Source organism: Colias eurytheme, chromosome 3, assembly GCF_061535395.1.
Source record: "Colias eurytheme isolate Ceu_HAF_F1 chromosome 3, ilColEury1 Martin Lab GWU primary, whole genome shotgun sequence".
Classification (NCBI taxonomy): domain Eukaryota; kingdom Metazoa; phylum Arthropoda; class Insecta; order Lepidoptera; family Pieridae; genus Colias; species Colias eurytheme.
In genome coordinates, this window is record NC_142982.1 from 9746561 (window position 1) to 9768476 (window position 21916).

General features: G+C 34.0%; 6 protein-coding genes across 7 annotated transcripts; 3 read left to right on the top strand and 3 right to left on the bottom strand.

Annotated features, from left to right (window-relative positions):
* The first annotated feature begins 137 nt into the window (after positions 1–137).
* On the top strand, positions 138–6525 carry LOC149909905 (thiamine transporter 1-like). The gene is made up of 7 exons (XM_090120038.1): positions 138–704; positions 916–1046; positions 1167–1311; positions 3444–3580; positions 3838–4023; positions 5394–5611; positions 6147–6525. Exons 1-7 carry the CDS (start codon positions 470–472, stop codon positions 6391–6393), a joined length of 1299 nt encoding a protein of 432 aa, XP_089976164.1. The 5' UTR covers positions 138–469; the 3' UTR covers positions 6394–6525.
* A 762-nt stretch (positions 6526–7287) lies between these two features.
* Positions 7288–8066, bottom strand: LOC149909906 (single-pass membrane and coiled-coil domain-containing protein 4). The gene is made up of 2 exons (XM_090118282.1): positions 7918–8066; positions 7288–7829 (listed from the first exon to the last, which is right to left on the bottom strand). The coding sequence occupies exon 2, from the start codon at positions 7820–7822 to the stop codon at positions 7640–7642; it is 183 nt and encodes a 60-aa protein (XP_089974408.1). The 5' UTR covers positions 7823–7829; positions 7918–8066; the 3' UTR covers positions 7288–7639.
* A 755-nt stretch (positions 8067–8821) lies between these two features.
* LOC149909907 (polyisoprenoid diphosphate/phosphate phosphohydrolase PLPP6) lies at positions 8822–10297 on the bottom strand. 2 transcript variants are annotated; one of them, XM_090118294.1, is made up of 5 exons: positions 10107–10297; positions 9942–10009; positions 9680–9823; positions 9445–9544; positions 8822–9363 (listed from the first exon to the last, which is right to left on the bottom strand). In XM_090118294.1, the coding sequence occupies exons 2-5, from the start codon at positions 9948–9950 to the stop codon at positions 8969–8971; spliced, it is 648 nt and encodes a 215-aa protein (XP_089974420.1). In that variant the 5' UTR covers positions 9951–10009; positions 10107–10297; the 3' UTR covers positions 8822–8968. The 2 variants fall into 2 exon arrangements, with proteins under 2 accessions (XP_089974420.1, XP_089974428.1); XM_090118302.1 differs by lacking the exon at positions 9942–10009.
* Positions 10298–11313: 1016 nt separating this feature from the next.
* On the top strand, positions 11314–11993 carry LOC149909908 (uncharacterized). Its single transcript, XM_090118309.1, has 3 exons — positions 11314–11457; positions 11605–11769; positions 11853–11993. The coding sequence occupies exons 1-3, from the start codon at positions 11314–11316 to the stop codon at positions 11991–11993; spliced, it is 450 nt and encodes a 149-aa protein (XP_089974435.1).
* An 86-nt stretch (positions 11994–12079) lies between these two features.
* RpL10Ab (ribosomal protein L10Ab) lies at positions 12080–16409 on the top strand. The gene is made up of 5 exons (XM_090120039.1): positions 12080–12194; positions 12342–12497; positions 13005–13160; positions 15735–15900; positions 16207–16409. Coding segments are annotated over exons 1-5 (651 nt in total). The 5' UTR covers positions 12080–12192; the 3' UTR covers positions 16378–16409.
* A 1026-nt stretch (positions 16410–17435) lies between these two features.
* Positions 17436–21739, bottom strand: Fancd2 (Fanconi anemia complementation group D2). Its single transcript, XM_090120041.1, has one exon. The coding sequence runs from the start codon at positions 21638–21640 to the stop codon at positions 17591–17593; it is 4050 nt and encodes a 1349-aa protein (XP_089976167.1). The 5' UTR covers positions 21641–21739; the 3' UTR covers positions 17436–17590.
* Between the last annotated feature and the right edge of the window lie 177 nt (positions 21740–21916).

The window sequence follows — 21916 nt, forward strand, 5'->3', positions numbered from 1 at the left end:
CATCTCGTTCGGGTATACGCCGATGTGATCTCTAGTACATTCTCCCTCTACGGAATTTTGAAATTTCAAAATCAAATGAAGGTTATGTGGCGCCATAGGATTTAAAATAAAACAAAATGAAATGAATAATCATAATATTGATGTACCTTGTGTTCGTTAAGACAAATGTTTAATAGACGAAAAATATATAAATCCAAGATCTCGAAACAATTATTATTCGATAAAAAAAGTATTTAATTAATATTTGCAGACTTAGCAACTTACGTAAGTGTTAACAACAAAAAAATGCACCAAGTAACAAATTATAAACATATTGCTGGTTGTAAAGGCAAAATTATTATCATGTGTGCCCAAAGTACACAAAGATACTCCGTTGGATGATCACAGGAACAGACCGGCATTCATAGACGCTTATCAAATCTCGTACTGTTTTCATTCAGTTCTTGTAAGATCTTAAAAGACGCACAACATGCTCGCTTGGATCAAGATAACTCTTATTTTATGTTTGTTTGGAACTTTACGAGAAATCCGGCCGTCGGAACCTTTTGTGACAGAGTTTTTACTAGGCCAATGGAGGAATATAACTGAATCTCAGTTAAACAGAGATGTTTATCCTGTTGGTACTTATTCTTATTTGGCGCTATTAGTTGTTGTGTTCCTCATCACAGACTTCTTACGATTCAAGCCAGTTATAATACTTTCAGGTGAGAGTTAACAGTTTTTAATTTTATAAAATTTACAATTTATTTATTGAGTGTGACTTAAACTAGCATGTTATTTTATTACTACGCTTCATTAATCATTTTAAGTCAAACATTATAAATTAAATATCTTCAATTGATTATTTTGTACAATACACCAATTTGAGTATGGATTTAATACATAATTAACTTATGAAAATATTACGTTTTATAGGATTAAGTGGGATCTCAGTGTATGCTGTATTGCTGTGGACTTCAAGTTTAGAATGGCTACAAGTATCCCAATTCTTATATGGGATTTACATGGCCACAGAGGTTGCTTACCTCACATACATCTACGCAAAAGTAAGTTTTTTTTAGAAGTAGAAGGTACATTAAATTTTATAAGAATAAACATGCAAATTTATATCTAGAAACTGGATCTATTACATAGAATATAATATTAAAATAAATACATATTTTTAGGTTGACACCGCAAAATATTCTAGAGTATCTTCTTATACTAGAATAGCAGCACTTACTGGCCGTTTTCTTTCTGGAGTCAGCTCACAACTACTCATTCATTATGAAGCCATGGACTATAGAGACCTTAACTATATTACATTTACAGGTATGTATGAACAATAAATTAGTCTTAAAATTAAAATTTATCTCAATTTCATTTATAATTACTGTTTTTTCATATAACTATCATATAAAAACAGGTTCAGAAAGTAAACAAATAACACAAGCTTAAAATTATAAATAATCTTCTATGATATAATACTGAAGAGTCTGCTTGTTCAAACATGCTACTCTCAGGAACTACTGGACCTGTAACTTTAAATAAGCTGTCTAAATTTTCTTTAACTTCTTTTTTATTCTTCTTTTTCTATGTAAATGAATTCCCCATACAATAAATTGTCCATCTTGAATCAATCCCTGTGACTAAAGTCATAGTCCAGATGTATTAAAAAAAAGTGTACTTTATTCATATAATGGTTAAGTATACTTCTCATAGGTAATGTAGTTCAATTACTAATTAACCTTGATTGAAACTGAGTCACTGGACTGAAACTTGCAATAGTGGACTTTATGATATTAAATTTTCATAGTGAGACTACTTTTAAGTGAGGTAACTATAGTGCTCATTAAATACCAAATAAGCTTGAAGTCTAAACAAGATTATTGGATAATTGTTCTAAATATTTAAATCTTTTCATAATTTTGGAAAGAAATAAATATTATCTTCAAATATTTTTTCTTCTCTCTGTATTCACATAGAATGCCTCAGACCAATACAAGGACGAGAAAATTTAAAAAACAAATAAAACACATGTTAATTCAGCTGGCTTAATTTTTGAATAGTCATTTTCAAATTCGTTTTTATTACCCTTTGCTTTGAAGGAAGATTCTTTACAGAAATTCTATAGTTGCTCATTTCATATAAGTTTTATCATCATAAAACTGAAATATTTCGTTTTTTCTTGTTTTTAAAGTGAAACTTTTATTACATTGTCTCAAACTTTTTGGTCTGTGTAGCGCATGTCGCGTGTATCGCGGCTGCCGAGTAGGTATACCTACTCGGCAGCCGACCGTCACGCGACATGCGCTACACAAAGCAGTGTTCGGAACCGTTCGAACTGTTTCACTTTTACCGTGGTTTCATAAAACCACACAACATTTTTTTTTCTTAATCAAGAGAATTGCTGCATTCCATCTGAAAGTAGGCTATGTTACTTATTATTATAATTTATAAGCTATCTTATCATTTGATGCAAATAATGTCATAAGATTATGATACTAGACTAGTATGAACACATTAGCTTTTACAATGAATCATTCTGAGATACATCTTGAGTCTTAATATACTATGGTAAATAAGGAACCTGCCTTAACCAGATTAAAGTGTGTTAGTTTTGTTTGTATAGAGATAAGTTAAGAACATGTTCCTTTGTTTTGTTATTATAATACTATTTGCAATTCCGAACAGGTTAATACCCAAATCAAAATATAGGTATCTGTTATATAGAAATGAATCGCAAATGTGTTAGTAAATGCATAACTCGAGAATGGCTGAACCGATTTCGTTATTTCTTTTATAATATTCCTTGAAGTACGAGTCGGGTTGGACCGCTTGTATAGGTATATAATTATTTTAGCGGCTTGCAAACCATAAAGTCATTAATTAAAACCATTATATCTTAGAGTACTTAATAAATCATAATATCTGTCTTCTATAATTAAATAGAAATAAAAACTTCTTTTACAAAATATACAAAAGTAAAGAGAATGAATTGCATAAAACATTAAGAATGATAAGTCAGTTATTTATAAGCTAGCTATAATCAATGCCTTATTATTTTTTATCTATACTCCTTCAGTTTTGTGAAGGTCAGTAACAAATTTTATTGATTAATTTCTTTTATGTGATTGATGTACATATTGTTTATATCAATGTTTAATTTAGATTAAAATGTTTGATGACCCGTTAATTTCTTGTTTTCAGTTGTTTCTGTCAACAAACAATGCAAAGATTAGTATTATTAAAAGACTACAGTTAAATATCCTGCAGAAAAAACATTCCCTCTTCTATGCCACAAATCACAATGAATTAGTACTGATTAGAAGCTTGGAAACTTTACTACTATTCTGATGTTATGTGTTCTCACTTTGATTATGATTTAGTTTGATAGTAATCCAAACCATACAATATGATTAAAAACATACATGATTAAACAATATCGTTTTCTCCCTTTTTAGCACAAATCTTAGCAACCTTCTGGGCGTTCTGGCTACCGCCGGTTCCATACGGTATTTACTTCCACAGAAGATCAATAGTTAGTGCCGGACAAATAGATATCAATATACCTGTAGAAAAACAAGCACCTATAAAAACGGTAAGTTATTACATCTCATAATAATATTCATAAATATAAAATCTGTAAAAATTATCTATTGCTGTATCAAAATATTATTTATCTACTTTTTATTCCATATTTATGCTACTTATAAAATTACCTGCCAAACGGTGGCTCAATAGTTTCTTGCAAGTCTAATCTTTCTGGTGTGCGTAAATATCTAACTACCTCACTTAAAAATGTCACCATTTCAATGTATTTACTTTCGATTCCAATTCCTTTATGCTACTTTTCAGCCGTCGATCCTCACGCAAGTATTCGACGCGGCGACTCTAATATCTCGGCACGCGCGCTCCGCGTACAGCCGGCCCAAGGTGGTCGCGTGGTCCGCGCTGTACGCGGCCGCGCTCGCGCTGTTCGTGCAGGCGCAGACGTACGTGCAGCTGCTGTGGGCGCAGATACAGCGCGAGAGCGACGTGCCGGTGGGTTGGGTACATAGCTACTGGTGCTGATATCGCGTACAGCCGGCCCAAGGTGGTCGCGTGGTCCGCGCTGTACGCGGCCGCGCTCGCGCTGTTCGTGCAGGCGCAGACGTACGTGCAGCTGCTGTGGGCGCAGATACAGCGCGAGAGCGACGTGCCGGTGGGTTGGGTACATAGCTACTGGTGCTGATATCGCGTACAGCCGGCCCAAGGTGGTCGCGTGGTCCGCGCTGTACGCGGCCGCGCTCGCGCTGTTCGTGCAGGCGCAGACGTACGTGCAGCTGCTGTGGGCGCAGATACAGCGCGAGAGCGACGTGCCGGTGGGTTGGGTACATAGCTACTGGTGCTGATATCGCGTACAGCCGGCCCAAGGTGGTCGCGTGGTCCGCGCTGTACGCGGCCGCGCTCGCGCTGTTCGTGCAGGCGCAGACGTACGTGCAGCTGCTGTGGGCGCAGATACAGCGCGAGAGCGACGTGCCGGTGGGTTGGGTACATAGCTACTGGTGCTGATATCGCGTACAGCCGGCCCAAGGTGGTCGCGTGGTCCGCGCTGTACGCGGCCGCGCTCGCGCTGTTCGTGCAGGCGCAGACGTACGTGCAGCTGCTGTGGGCGCAGATACAGCGCGAGAGCGACGTGCCGGTGGGTTGGGTACATAGCTACTGGTGCTGATATCGCGTACAGCCGGCCCAAGGTGGTCGCGTGGTCCGCGCTGTACGCGGCCGCGCTCGCGCTGTTCGTGCAGGCGCAGACGTACGTGCAGCTGCTGTGGGCGCAGATACAGCGCGAGAGCGACGTGCCGGTGGGTTGGGTACATAGCTACTGGTGCTGATATCGCGTACAGCCGGCCCAAGGTGGTCGCGTGGTCCGCGCTGTACGCGGCCGCGCTCGCGCTGTTCGTGCAGGCGCAGACGTACGTGCAGCTGCTGTGGGCGCAGATACAGCGCGAGAGCGACGTGCCGGTGGGTTGGGTACATAGCTACTGGTGCTGATATCGCGTACAGCCGGCCCAAGGTGGTCGCGTGGTCCGCGCTGTACCTACTAGAAATTAAAAATAAGAGCGTGTGTACCGATCACACGTGTCAGAAGTGAAAATGCTTTGGAAAGATACCAAAATCGTTGCCTTACTCCATTACGTGACGGTCTTGCCATGACGCGACCTCTCAACGCGCCTGCAGTAATTTCACTTCAAAACCATAATATTTTAAAATGCTACTCTTCTAGCAGAAAGTTATTTATTTAGGGCTATTTGCGTCAAAATTATTATGATGCGAATAAATTAAAAATATTTAATTTGAGTGATTTATTTGTATAAGAAAACAGAACCAAAAAATTGTAGAAAACAAATTAATTTTTTTTTATTAATTACCAGATTGCGTACAACGGCGCGGTGGAAGCGATACAAACGCTCCTGGGTGCGTTCGGAGCGTTCCTATCATCGTACTGCGCACGCGCATCACTACCAGCGCCCGTCGCTGCAGTACAGGGACTCGCTGTGTTCGTGGCCGCACACGTACCTAACGTGTTCGTCTCGTACGCGGGGTACATTGTGATGGGCATGCTGTATCACTACACCATCACGCTGGCTAGGTAAGATTGAATTCAGTACTTTCTAGTAGTATGACTAGTACAGGGACTCGCTGTGTTCGTGGCCGCACACGTGCTGAATGTGTTCGTCTCGTACGTGGAGTACATTGTGATGGGCATGTTGTATCACTACACTATTACTTTGGCCAGGTGAGATTGTAAATGCCTATTGTAGACAATTGTGCTGTACTAGTCAATATAGATAAATAAGAAAGACAAACAGGCTAGATGACTTTTTTTTTTATAAAACATATTGTTCTCTCGAAATGAGTGGAAAATAAAATTACAACATAAGAGAGAATACAAACACTAGAATCTAGTAAAAAATATTAAAAACTTATAAAATTTGAACTCAGCAACAACAACATAGAGTGAACAGGTACCTTCTAGGGAAGCGCATTCCATCTTAGACCACATCTCAGCTTAACATCAGGCGAGATTGTGGTCGAGCGCTTCCCTATTGCCAATAAAAAAAAAATAAAAAAAAAACATGATTTATGTAAATAACTTCAATTTTAATATTTATTTTGTATTGCAGCGCAAAAATAGCCAGCCAGCTGAGCGACGAGAGCTGTTTCGGTCTAATATTCGGCATCAACACGCTCATAGGGACCGGCCTGCAATCTTTACTCACTCTTATACTAATCCAAACTTTAGAACTGCCGATATATTCTCAGTACTATTGTATAAGTGCATTGTATATGTTACTAGCGTCGTTTTGGCTTCTAGGCTGGATAGTACAGCTGTGCAAACAGAAAAACAGTATTCCTTTAAACCAGTATTGATGTGTGAACAAATGTGCAATTTTGAATTTACTTAATGTAAGGGAGTCGACTGTATATGCAGGATGGATTTTTTTTATCCAATATAGAATGTTCAGATAGGTGTTGTATAAAATTAATGTTTTATTATTGATAGTTTGGGTATAAGATATTTTTGGGTAGTAGTAGAATTAGTTCTAAAACATTTTCTTTGAAGAGGTAATTTGGCTTACATTTTATTTGAAACAAAATGATCAACTTTATTACATACGTAATTAATAAGCTTCTTAAATACCTATATCTAAAATATTTTCATAAATATAAACTAAGTTGTTAAGGGTTTTTTTTATTATTGTTGTATGCATTCCGTTTTATATTATGTATAATTGTTACATATTAGATCGTAATTATTTTATTCCCATTTTATATTCCTTAGTCAGAGGTAGGTTGTGATACTTAATAATTGTATTTTAGATGATAATAAATAAATTATATTAATAAAATTAACCTTATTTTGGAGAAGAATTCTCAATATAGTACAACTAAAGGATGCAAATAATACAGGCATAGTACAATAGCAATCAGTTGATTTTTAGCAAATTATTTTTAGATGTTCACAATTAATTTAATACACAATATCTTGTTTTGGGTAATCATTGTTATACTTTTTCTTTTTCAAATGTAAATATAATAATGAATCTACGGAAATGTACCATCAAAATAAAAAGGAATTGAGACTGTGATATTATATTATTGTTATAGTTTTATTTGTTTTATTTTAATAATTCCTCTTTCCCCCTTCCAGAAAACGGCAAAATACTCATTTTTCAGAATTAATAACATCTAGGCTAGCCCTGTTTTGTAAAACAGCAATCACTGTATTGAAGGTACACATATAACAAATAAAACCCAACAACATAGTGTTTCAATTATTATATATTTCAGTTAATACTTTTGTAAATCTTACAGTATGCATTTACAAAGATTCAAGACACTTTTCATTTTCACTAAACACTTTGTGAAAATACTTTACTTGTCAGTATACATTAATTATTAATCAACATCATTCATATATAATAAAATACATTGTAAAATCCTAATATTTACACTTGATATGTTTTTAAGGAATATAACAAATAAATAAACTGGAAGATCAATCTTTTTCACAACCATTATATATATTATGAATATGAATATTCTTTATGTACATAACAATAATAGATGGGCATGTGTATTTTTAAATACATATAAAAGTAAGTAATAAATAAATCTAGGCAACTTGCATTGAAGAGGGTCTCGTCTTTAAATAAACATAAACACATATCAATATGAAAACAACCGCGACGGTTGGAAGGACTATTGTATGAATTTGTTGACGCATTTTCGCAAATTCTTGCTTCCTCTCGCGCTTTTGGCGAGCAGTTTCCTTTACTGGACCCTTGAGTTTTCTCATGTTGTACCTAAAAATAAAAATTATCTAGCTAAACTAGAAAGTTCCGGCTACATTTACGTATCAGTAGAAAATGGTATTATATTTTAATGTTTTACCTTAATAAATTAAATTTAAAACAAGGAAGACAATCTGAGAATAAATGTAATATTTGTGAAAATATAATAAGATTGAGTTGAAATTTAGAAACAAATTATTATAAGTTTTTGTAAACACGTCAGCAGCGCCAGCGAAGTCGGTGTAATGTCAGTTTTATTCTGTCACTGACCACTGTCATTCTCATTTAGTTTTTCATTGTTCATATACGAGTCTTTTTGGGTATATTATTAATTTGCCCTGTTTTATTATTAATACTAGCAGTCCGCCCCGGCTTCGCCCGTGGTACATGTTTACGTTTTCTCTACATAAGAACCATCCTCGTACTTCAAGGAATATAATAAAAAAAGAATTAACGAAATCGGTTCAGCCGTTCTCAAGTTATGCGCTTACCAACACATTTTGGGATTCATTTTTATATTATAGATTCTACTGAAAACTTCTGACTTTGTACCTAAGCTAATACAATAGGTACATTTATAATGTCTGAAGTCGTTAAAATATATCATTGATGATTAGAGCAACAGCACAACAATAATGTTATAACTTATAATATTAATTAATATACAAAAGTCACAAAGTCTATAACTCAAAGTTAACATTCAATTATAATTGAACTTAACATGCTAGCTTTCCCCCAGCGTCTTCGTGCGCGTAATCAAAGACAAATCCGCATAGTTCCTGTTCTTGCTTGATTTCCTTATCTCTTGTTTGATGGGATAAAAAGTAGCCATTGTGTTATTCTGGGTCTTCATATATCTACATACCAAATTTCATTGTAATGGGTTCAGTAGTATTTACAAGAAAGAGTAACAAATATCCATACATACATCTGTGGCAAACTGTCGCATCATTTTGTTTGTTTGAATATTTTGGGTGTCAATAAAACTAATAATAATTATGCAGTAAAATTATTTATTTGCATTATTGACTAAATGGGATTTTTTTGGTCAAGACATTTTTTATGATTATTTAAAACAAAAATTTAGTATAATTAACACTTAATAACAGCTAGATTTACAACAAAACATATTGATTGATAAGTGCAAAAGATTAAACATGAAATTCTCCACCATCTCGTTTTTCATCTGATAATGAATTCAAAATGCTTGTTGATGAACTTTGAGAAAGCCATAAAATACTCATGAGTAGCCCTTCTAAGATCCCAATACCAATGCCTCCAAATATGTCTAAAAAGTAGTGCCTTTCTGCAAGAACTCTTGATATTGCCACTGAAGTGACCCAGGCTACTAGTGGTGGATAAAATATAATAGAAATAGGATCCACAACCATCAATATAAATGCAATTAGAACAGCTCGGCTTGCATGTCCAGATGGAAAAGAGTACTTATCAGGGTTACCAGGTATCATTTTATTCATGGGTATTGGCCTACGTCTTCTAACAAATGCTTTTGTTACTGCTATTACGATAATATCTAAAATAAGAGCTGAAAAAAAAACATTTGAGTATAATAACCTTTTTTCTTGATAATATTGATATTAAATCAGGTGGTTCAAGTTTTACATACCTATTAACATATTAACTTGAAGTTGATACAGCTCACTATTGTTAAAAAGCCAAATAAATGTGAGCCAACCGGCAAGCCACACAATCCCATGGCATGATAGCTGCAACAATTTATTTTTTGTACAATCAAATAATTAATATAAGAAGTAAACATTAATATGTAATTGTATATCTAGGTATTTATATCTTCCAATACAATAAAAATAAAAACTGTTTATTGATGTTTTTTTGTTTACCTCTAAAAATTTGGAGTGATTAGCAAGTGACCTTAGAGCAGTAACCCTTTGTGCATTCTCCACAAACTTTTTTGTTATCTGTATGTCATATCTCAATATTTTTTGTAACATCTCTGGAACTTTCCTTTTGTCTTCTTCACCAAACTTTAAATAGAAAAAAGACATGAAATATATACAATTTGCATAAGAATAAGTATGACACATAAGATGACGTTATTAAAAACATGAACAACAACTAAATGAAAAGTGACTGATGCCTTACCATGTCCATTTTAGTAATTTTTAGAGCATGCAAGCACTAATTCTGGAAGCAGCTGTGTAAATACGTGACTGAAAATGAAAATGTTTGTTCAAATAACGTGCAACTTAAAAGATAATAAATTACTAAGCTGATATCTACAAGGTTAATTATGTATTTTATAAATACCTATGTATTATTGCGAGATGTTTAAAAGCAGATTATGACCATCTAGAAATAACGAGATTGTTAGTATTCTCTGGTGTTAAATATATTACATAGATTGTACGAATATGTATCAAAGAAAGCTTTTAATTACACAAGTTAGAGCTTGAGCCTTAAAAATAGAACCGAAGCAAATTACCTATTTTCTGTCACTGTCAAACCATCAAACCATGTCAAACACAGCTGTCAAACGCACAGAACATAATTTACAGTGCTGCAAATTGGCTGTGGACACGCTCGCGCTGTAAAAGGCTGTAAATGTAAAAAAAAAATAAGATAGTCCTATTCTGTGATGCATCTGCAATATTATGTGAATATCCCACAGGAATATCCTATCCTATCCTTCCTATGCTTTCTTACTAATATTACAATTATGCGAAAGTTTGTGAGTATGGATGTAAATATGTGGTAAATATGTATGTATGTTTGCATACTCAACCGATTTCAAGGAAATTTAGCACACATATAGAGGGTAACTTGGATTAACACATTGAATAGGTTTTATCCCGGAAATCTCACGGGAAAGGGGGGTTTTTCTTTTCGAAAACGTGAATGGAAAGCAAAAAAAAAAGACGGGTTGCACTCCGGGAGTGCCGGCAGAAGTGAAAACTTGATTATTAACGTTGAGCATGTTTGATATCCATTCGTCTTACGCTTTTTCGATCAGGTCACGTGTCCTGACGCGAGTTTAAGATTTTATACCCAACGCCGCTAAAGAAGTTTACACTTCAAAAAGGGGAGCGTAGGACGTGTGGTAGGACGCCATGCTACAAGGTGGAGTGACGACAATGGAAATGTTAGAAGAGAGACAGAAATTTATTATGTAATTAAATACATTACAATTAGAATCAAAGCATCTTAGAATTGCTAGCTGTTATGTATAAACTTTTCCAAAAGTCTGTCAGTAGCCGGTCGCGAATGGACGGAGCCCTGACCTAAACCAGCAGCTCAACTTAACTGAACTAAAATTAATTGACTTATTCCGAATTTCAAAATAGCCCTTGTTCTTGGAAACGGCGATTAATTCAATCCAACTACGAACATTGTAACCTCATTGTAACATTGTCGATGTCCATGTCTTTGACATATATAAAATTAACTTCAAACTCACATATAGTCATTTTAATAAAATCACAAAATTCAATTTTGAAGAGTTTCATTACATTAAGCGATGGAATTTTTTGGCCATACACTATTTGGACCGCAAAACTACATAAGAGATACAATGAGGGATGATTACATCGAACCGGTTACAAAAGAACAGGCAGATCAAATAATAGAAAATATTAAATTAAATCTGAATTCGAAAGGACAGGTACTGTTTTACTAAAATAATTTTTTTTACTATTTTATGGTAACTACCTTTATAATAATAAATTAATAATTTATAGTGTATTATGCTATTTTTTTCTAACTAAATTTAGAACTTGGTTAAATATCTTTTGCAAAATTAAAATTTCAGTGTCCAGATCTAGATGCCATAAAAGTAATAGATTGTTACATTGGGAGAGTAAATGGATTTGCTTACGGGTCGTCCATTCGATTTAAAAAGATGAAACGAAAAGGAGTTATTAAACCTGTCGGACCAGCTGAAATGTACAGATTACCCCCAGTGACTTCTATTGAGGTTATTTAAAACTTGGTAGACATTAACAGTATATTTTGTTATACGAAATACTTAAATATTTTAATTTTTCGTTTACGTTACAGTATGGTTGGTTTTTGCATGATCCTGCATTGACTTCAACATCATGGTACAAAACACATCCCAGACATCCTCAACCAGCTTCTCCAAATACTTTAATTCTTGATGTTGTACGCAAAAATCATAAATATGCGACTTTGTTCTAAGTTTATTTGTTATAATTTAAATAATAAAAATAATAAATATTGAGTTGGTCAATCCCAAAAGACTTGTCTCCAGTAAAGTTAGAATTCAAAATGACACTTGACAGACACAATTCCACAATTGACAGATATTGAGAAAGATCGAATCTTTCATTCTTTTTATGTATCGCGTTAGTTGAAGGCGGAGGTTAATCTAGCCAAAATGTGAGTAACTTGTGAAAATCTCTGTGATCATACATTTAAATATCTTTAAAGAATTATCGGCATTTGTATTAAATTCCAATCTACATCGCTATGAATGTATTTCCGAAAATTTATAACACAGTATTGAATAAAACGTGTACTTTTCAGGTCGAAGGTATCTCGTGATACCCTTTACGAGTGCGTAAATGCCGTTTTACAATCCTCCAAAGACAAGAAGCGTAACTTTTTGGAGACTGTTGAGCTCCAAATCGGTCTGAAGAACTATGACCCACAGAAGGACAAGCGTTTCTCCGGCACCGTCAAGTATGTTTACCTGAAAGGGGGACTTTTGTGGTTTCCTAGTTTCATTTATCGTTAAAGAATTTAATGATACAAATGATGTATCTTTAAATTGATTAAATTTAATAATAAAAGCCACAAAATTGGCCCTGGACCAGGGAGTCAGTTATCTGACGGGACTTTGCCCAGAGTCTTAAAATAATGGGTAGGCTAGCTTCGGCTAACCGATTTATATTGATATCCAGTATGTTTATTTGGGTAAGATTATTAATTGCTAGTTTTAGTAGAAAATTTGTTTAATGCTTTACAACTATGTAGGCGACGAATGTCCCTAATGTTACGATTTATAATGTTCTTCGTTCTGGATATTTTGAAAAAGAAACTCCTTTTATTTATATGATGAATAAAAAATTAATTGCATGTATTATCTGATATTGATGATAAACTTTTACTGAAATAATTAGAAGAGGAATATCTATCAATTTAATAAATGTATAGTCTCAAGAGCTAAAAGATGTGTTTTGTTTGCAGGCTAAAGTACATTCCCAGGCCAAAGATGCAAGTGTGTGTGTTGGGTGACCAGCAACATTGTGACGAGGCGAAGACCCTCAGTGTACCCTGCATGGATGCCGAGGCTTTGAAAAAGCTTAACAAGAACAAGAAGCTTGTCAAGAAACTAGCAAAGAAGTAAGTTAAAAAATAATTTAGTGGCATTTTTGTAAGAAAGAGATTATTTATATTGCTCCATTTAGTTTCTGAGACTTCTTAACATTATCATAAACTAGCTGCTCCGCGTGATTTCACCCCCGTGGCTCCACTCCTGTTGGTTGTAGCGTGATGATATACAGTGGTGGACGTTTAATTAGAAACACGTAACAGGATGAAGTAGTCATCAAATTTATTTACTTTTGTGTATTAACGTTTTAGAGATTAAGCATTATTTCATATGTAATAGATCACCGGTTTATCTAGTTTTACAAGACATTGCTTAATTTTAATCAAAAGTTAGCTTACATTAATAAAATTAAACAACTTTAAGTGAAGTCTGATTTCCAAGTATTTTCAGTCTGGACAACAAATTAGAAACAGCACGGTTCGAGTGTTCCAAAGTCAAAACCTGTTGAAATGCCGCCCATATTTTTTTCTTCTACAAATATTTACACCATTTTTTAAACATTCCATCTAAAAGTTTCTGAAAATTAATTTGCTTTGCAGTACAAATGGGTAAAAGTAAGATTTGTGACCCATCAACAAGAAAAATAATTTTAAGTTTACATTTTGACAAAAACTGGAGTTACAGGAAAATTGCAAATCATTTAGAGTGTTCGATAAAAAGATATTCAATGATACCGTTTATTTAAAAGAGCATGGTACTTCTGATTAAGTCCCTAAAAAAGTTCGACCATGAAAAACCACTGCTCGCGAGCATAGGCAAATAATTCTTTTCGCAAAGATGGATCCATTTAATGGTTCCAATTCTATTAGAAAATATTATGTTTTTGCAAACGTCTCAAAATCTCATACAAAATAAGCCACGACGTTGTAAAGCCGTTGTTGTCTATAAAGATTATAACAGTCTAAAAACAACCCCATACATGCCCATACTATAATGTTTCCTCCGCCATGCTGAACTGTTTATTTTTATTATCTAAGGCCTGGTTAACTGAACGACGCGCGTATCCTTTGCCATCAGAATTGATTAAATTATTTTTAGTTTCATCCCAAAATAAAACATTTTCACTGGCGGACTGTCCACTAGAAATATTTCTTAGTAAATGAAAATCGTTGTTCCCTGTACTGCCTAGTAAGAAGCTGTACTTTTCTGGCGTCTCTCCCAAAAAATTTTGCCTCGACTTACTGCCTGGGAATCGATCTCATCGACACATTGCGAGGTTCATCTTCGGAAAAAACCTAATTTAATAATAGAATTTGAACTTTTAAATGGATCCATCTTTGCCAAAAGAATCATTTGCCTATCCTCGAGTGCAGTGGTTTTTCATGGTCGAGCTTTTCCAGGCACTTGATCGGAAGTACCATGCTCTTTTAAATAAACTATAGCATTGAATATATTTTTATCGAACACTCTAAATGATTTTCAATTTTCCTGTAACTCTAGTTTTTGTCAAAATGTAAGCTTAAAATCATTTTTCATGTTGATGGGTCACAAATCTTACTTTTACCCATTTTTACTGCAAAGCAAATTAATTTTCAGAAACTTTTAGATAGAATGTTTAAAAAACGGTGCAAATATGTGTAGAAGAAAAAAATATTGGTGGCATTTCAACAGGTTTAGACTTTGGAACACTTGAACCATGCTGTTTCTAATTTGTTGTCCAGACTGAAAATACTCGGAAATCAGACTTCACTTAAAGTTGTTTAATTTTATTAATTTAAGCTAACGTTTGATTAAAATTAAGCAATTTCTTATAAAACTAGATAAACGGGTGTTCTATTACATATGAAATAATACTTAATCTCTAATACGTTAATACATAAATGTTAAATGAATTTGATGACTACTTCATCGTGTTACGTGTTTCTAATTAAACGACCACCACTGTATATATATATATATATATAAGTAATATAAGCTTATAGCCTTCCTTGATAAATGAGCTATCTAACACTGAAATAATTTTTCAAATCGGACCAGTAGTTCCTGAGATTAGCGCGTTCAAACAAACAAACTCTTCAGCTTTATAATACAGTAGAACTCCAATTATCCGAATTAATGGGGTCCGGGACCCATTCGGATAATCAGATTTTTTTTTAATTTGCAATTGGAGAGAATAAAAGCTACGTTTTGATATTGCACTATATTTTTATTGAATTAAATGAAAGAAACATGCAATTTTCACATGTTTTAAATATATAAATAAAATGTACCTACTTATATACAAGTTTAGAAATAAAAATCATTGTTTTTTAAACATCTCAAGTCAGTGTAGGCACAACAAGTCAAGTCAAGACTTGACGCGCAAACACTGGCTTCGCGGGGGGAAGAATAATAGCGCACTTTGACTTTTTTTGGTCAATTTTTTGTGATTCGGATAATCGGGGAGTTCTTCTGTATTAGTATAGGTATCTTAAAATAAATATCTATCCTGGTTTGTTAAACATAAATGCTTTCTTTAAGTATATCTAATTAAACATACTACATTTTACTCCTGAAAAACAGTTTACAATTAGGAGCCGGGGTCATTAAATTTTTGTAAGATATAATGGTGCAAATAGATGATTATTTATTTATTTATTTTCCAGGTATGATGCCTTCCTTGCGTCAGAGTCTCTCATCAAACAGATCCCGCGTCTCTTGGGTCCCGGTCTCAACAAGGCCGGCAAGTTCCCTGGTCTCCTCTCCCACCAGGAGTCCATGACGCAGAAGATTGATGAGGTTAAGGCCACCATCAAGTTCCAGATGAAGAAGGTAATATATTAATTTATGTTATGTACTTTGTGCTGTTACTATATATTTTAGGCCTGATTTGCTACTTCGTATGTTTCCAGAATTTTGTAAAATTTCAATTTTGTTATAATCCTTTTTAATTGCATTGCTAATTGTAACATTATCAAAACAAAGCTTAATTCAGAAATCTTACCTGCTTTTCCTTTATATGTACAAATATTTATTCTTAATGAATTCTGAATGAAAGTTATTCAGAAAAAAAAATATGTGAATATCAACAATTTTAGTGTTTTTGTAGGTATTTAATATTGATTGTTTTGTTTACAGGTACTTTGTCTTTCCGTAGCGGTTGGTCACGTTGACATGAGTGCTGATGAGCTCGCACAAAACGTCCATTTGTCTATCAACTTCTTAGTTTCTCTGCTCAAAAAGCACTGGCAGAATGTGAGGTCGCTCCACATGAAGTCAACTATGGGACCACCCCAGAGATTGTACTAAGTATCTTATAATAAATGTGACATAACCATCAATTATGTATTTTTATTTATAACCTTAATGTTATTGTTCTTTTCTGTATTAGTTGCACTGTGGTAAGTATTCAATTCTTTACTTTTCCATGAAGAGATAAAGTACATACTGTTATTATGAATATTTACTATGGATTATAAAAAAATCCACGTCTGTTCATGATTATCGAAAACCGCATGGTCCGGGAGCCAGCAGCAGATTTTATGACCAAGTTCCTCTCAAGCGGTAATTAGTAAAATGCATCAAAGTATAGTATTATGAAGCCTCGTGAACGTCAGCTGGAGCTCGGTTGGGGGGAAGAGCGGTTGTAGCCTCCCGTATCAGCTGACGGTTTTTCCACCAAGATACAGCCAGCTGACATATATATTTATCCACAGTTACATATAAGCTATCATCAGGTAAATTTTTGTTTGAGAGGAAATAACGGAAAATAAATTTTTCTTTAAATTTAACTTTCATGTTCGAGACACCAGCTGACGTATAATACACCATGTTGTAACCAGCTGACTATTTTTTTTCGTTGAGATATTGGGTTAGCTACAATTTGACAAATTTTTAGCTGAGAGGAAATGAATTAATGAATGTATTTTTTTTCCTATGTGCGTGGGAGGCTACAACCGCTCACCCCCCCAACCGAGCGCCAGCTGACGTTCACGAGGCTTTATAATACTATACTCTCATGCGTCTGACGAATTATCTCTTGAGAGGAAATAATGAACCAAATTTGCACCTGGCTCCCTAACCACAACTATTTTCTATAATTTTTATTCAATGGATTCTCTAGAAAGGTTTTAGTTTAACATACCTATTTTGTTAGCTGAATACTGAACAGTGCATAGTACGATACGTATACAATTTAAATAATTAGGTCATTGAGGTACTACGTACTAGAGAGTAGAGAGGCCATTGCCACTATACTATTTGTACCAGGAACACTTGTTAGAGTCAATCGTCTCAAACCAATTTTTTTTTGTTTCATTGATTTATAAGTATTATGAGGCAGAATATCTTCAAAGTGTATGACTCACTAAACGCCCCGCGCCGACGCGCTTGTCGCACAGATTTTCTTCGTGGTGTCCTATCCATAATAATCGACCACACTAAAATTCTTTCTCAAGTACGAATATTTTGGATTTTAATAACAAATAAATAAATAAGAACGTTTCATATGAATTTATTAACATTATACAATATCGCTTAAACTTTTAGAATCAGGATTAAGCATTTCATCATCTGTATCATCACTATCTTCGTCTTCAGGTAATTGTTCATCACAGTCTTCAACAGAATCTTCACTTTCAACGCTTTGTTGAGTTGCTATAACTTCACCGTGAATATTCTTGTTTTTAAGATTACCCATCCAAAAAGCTTCAGAACAATTATTCGCAGTTAATGCAGCTTTAACTTTATATATTAACGTTTCGAGCATTTGTCTCACGTAAGGGACTTTGCCCATTAATGCAGAATCTTTCTTTAACCGAGAATGACAACATAGCGACTGTAGAAATCTTGTTGATTGTTGTAGAGTTTTTAATATTTCTAGAACTTCTTGTGTCTCGTTTTTAAATTGTATTTCAAGTATTGGTATTCCGTGTGACAAGAATAATTTTATCATAGGCAAAGATTTCTTAAAAAAGGCCGATAGATTATTTCTATTGTCTAAAGTTTTCGCTATATCCGCCATACACTTAAGAATAAATGTTACATCTTTCCATAATCCTAAATGTTCTGAATTTGTCAGGCCATCATTTAATCGATCTTTTGTTAATTTATTCAGAGCAGTGCCCAAGTTTCTATAAAAAATGGCAAAGTTTGCTTTATTTATACTTTTATAACAAGGTAACGCGCTGTTGCGGTTCGTTAAATACTCTATATCTCTTGTTAGAGAAACTGTTATTTTTTTAAGTTCTAACAGTTCATTATTAATTAAAAATACTTTAGCTAGACTATCAATACTTTGATTAAATAATAAACCCCTCTCTAAAACTCCATCGGGAGTTTTCCATTCCTTGGACAAGAAATTTTCCGCAGTCTCTCTTAAAATCTTTAAAATGGTAGAATTAGTGGAATACTCTTGCAGGGCTTTAAGAAATTCTATTAACGAAACAGCGGTTGAAAGTTGAAGACAGTATTTCTCATGTTTTTGTAAAAACTTAGTAACCAGTAATAATAAATCTTTCAGAGAGACTGTATTTTCGTGCTCCACAGTAACAAAAGTTCGTAATGACGTTTTCAATAATGGAATATTGCTATGTTTAAATCCCATCCATTTAAAATATACCGTACACATATTAAAGATATATTCCAAGCAAATAACAAAATCAATCATCTTCGACGTATACATAAATCCACTATCATTTTGAGTATCTGCTGTGGTATGAGTATCTAAGTAAGATGCAATACATTTTAAATGATTTACGATATTTGGCAGAATTGTGCTTATGCTCTTTGCATATTCTTCCGCTTTAGCCTTATCATATACATCACTGTTATTACGTTTTGATAAAAAGGTTTGCTGTTTTATTTTGGAAATCAAAACTGGTTCAATATTGACGCAAACGTTTTTTAAAACATATTTAAGGACGCAAATCGTTATTTCCGCATCATCGTCTTTAATATCATCACCTTCGGTCAAATCATTTTTGACTACATTGATGATACCAAAACTTAGTGGTCTGAAATTGACGTTACTTATTAATTCAATATTATTTTTGAATGGCTTATTATTTTGGCTTACTTGGGTTCTTCCAGTTTCAGGAAGAATAGTTTCATCTTGATTAACTGTTTTTTGCGATTTTATCTTACTATTTTTATTGCTTTTAATTTGTCTTTTATCTCCTTGTTCTCTATCATTCAAACTGAATGAATTATTAGGGAAATTATATGTTATATTAGTTGAAATAAGAATTTTCCCAATCAAATCTTCTAACTGTTGAGCTTGTGTTATTCTTACAAATATTTTAGGCTTCAGTGCAGGGTCATTTTGAGATGCAAAGGCGTTAATAAGCTCTCTTATCCAATTTACACAATAATACAAACAATCGAGTTGAATTTGAATATTTTGACTATCCATATCATCTAACAAATCAATGTCAAAAACTGGCATTATAATTGGGCAGCCAAGTAGTGCATCAATACTTGATAGATTGCCCTGATGGTGTCTTAAATGTAAAGTTTGAACAAGTTGAAATAAGGGTGGCAAAAGACAAATATTCACATCATCTCTTTGTTGTAAAACTAATCCACCAATATTTATTGCAATTGTCTCTTCAATTTCACTATCAGAATTTAGGCAATGTTGCATGGTCAGTTTAATTTCTCCAATTCTATTATTTTCTAGATTGTCTACTATAAAATTTTGTTGTAAATCATTGGTCACAGCATCAGTTAGCCATGCTAAGAAATTTCTATTCATATCATTAGCAGGTTGAACCACCTTGCAGAGTTCATCATAGAAAAAAACAATCATATCAGGGAACTGCCTTGTACTTCTACTTATGAGCTCTATAATTTGAGCTGCTTCTCTCAAGTTGCCATCAGCTAAGTGGTGTACAGAACTATAGCTGACATCATCTGGTAATTCTAAGCTTTGCTCATCATCACTTTTGGTTGCCATTAAGTATTTAACTGCATGTATTCCAGAAATAACACCTTGCAATTTTATTGTAGGATTTGAACTACCCAATTCCTTTCTTATAATCATATGAATGTCATCTCTAATCACAGAATTTTCACAAGTATATGCAAGGCAACAGAGTAAGTTCATGGTAGCCCTTAATTCTGGTAAGCTCATGTCATCCATTCTATCTAACAGAGTCAGCATTTGTATGCATTGTGGTTTAAGTATAGTTACATCTTTTAATGCAACATTATTTAGAATTAACAAAATGTTCATCATACTCTGTTTACAATCCAAACCCAATTGCAGAAGTTCCGCAACTATTGTCTGTCTACATTCTTCCAGTTTTGAAAACATTAAAGTGTAAATATGTGTTGCAAAAGTCTGTATCACTGGGTTTGATTTTGTTTTTAGGAGACAATTTGAAAGGTTTATGAGATATCTTAAATTGACTTCCAATATAGGCTTAAACTTATCAAATGCATCATCTATCAATTCATCCTTTAGAATATTTAATTTAATATGCTTATTCAGCAGCAATTCCACTTGCTTCTGTCTCTCTTCTGAAGTTGAATATAATATCAACAAGATTATAAAATCAATAGGCTTGTGATCATTACTATCTTTACAATTTGATACAACTTTCATCCATGCATTTGCTATATTTTTTGATGAAACAATGCTGTTTCTTATTGCAGCGGCAGTAAGTACTTGGCTGGATGCAATATCTTGTGGCTTTGCAATAGATGTAGACCAACCCAGTGCATTTCTCAAATTAAAAGTAACTTCTATGTATTGACTCTCCGTCATACGGCCAGGTATAAGTAAAAATTTTACAAAGTTGGCAAAATAGTTACACTTTGATAAGCCGGTTAAAATACTTAGAGTTTTCCTTTGCAATTGTTCATATTGATCATCAGATAAACAAAGGTATGATAAGCAGTCTAATATTGCAGGAATAAGATCATGGTCTTCTGATAAAATTCTGCTCATTTCTGTAGCAATATTGTCATGTTCCTGATCTCCAATTATATCTGGTATGGCAGTAATAATTTCAAGTCGAACCATCTTTTCTGATGCAATGTCTAGCAAGTTAATAAGATTTGTGGATATTTTCTCACCATCTATTAAGTTATCTAAAGTAGAGAAACTTTTCAATATCATTTGAATCCATGGTCCACATTTAGAATCTGCAGCTAAATCGATTGCTTTCTCAAAGATGTGATCTATAAGTTTCACTTGTAAAATGGGAATATTCAAGAGAATCTTAATTACACTATCATTTATTGCAAGTTCACCGATTTCAGAAGAAGTTCTTACAATATTAGGATATAAGTAATGCTTGAATACATTTAAATCATTACAATCTTTCTGTAAGTCAGTAAAAAATTCTGATACGTTACATGGATAGTTAATATGTTTTTGAAGATTCTTCTTTATGTTGCGTATGATATGTACAGTTTCCTGCGATGCAATACATTTATCTGGAGGCGATGACAAAATCAGACCGCTCTCTTCTAAAACGGTTTCCAAGTAACTTTTATTATCTTTACGCTTTTTATATTGACTTATAGACTGTTCATTTTTATTTTGAGAATGTCGTTTTAAGCTCATTTTTATACATTCGATCAAAATTCACTTTGAATAAAGTTGTCCGCGATTACAAGATTTTGAAAAATTCTGTAACTTTCAAGTGAGCTCTCAAGTCATAACATGTTTGACATTTCACATTGACACCACAGAACAAACTCATTCTCATGGTGGCAGTACACATTGGGCCAACGTGTTGGGCCAACGGGTTGGGCCAACGTGTAGAGAGCTACTTGGCGGTATGTTGGCTTCATTAGCCTAGTTGGCGCCAATATTGGCAGGCCAACCGAATGTTGTCGG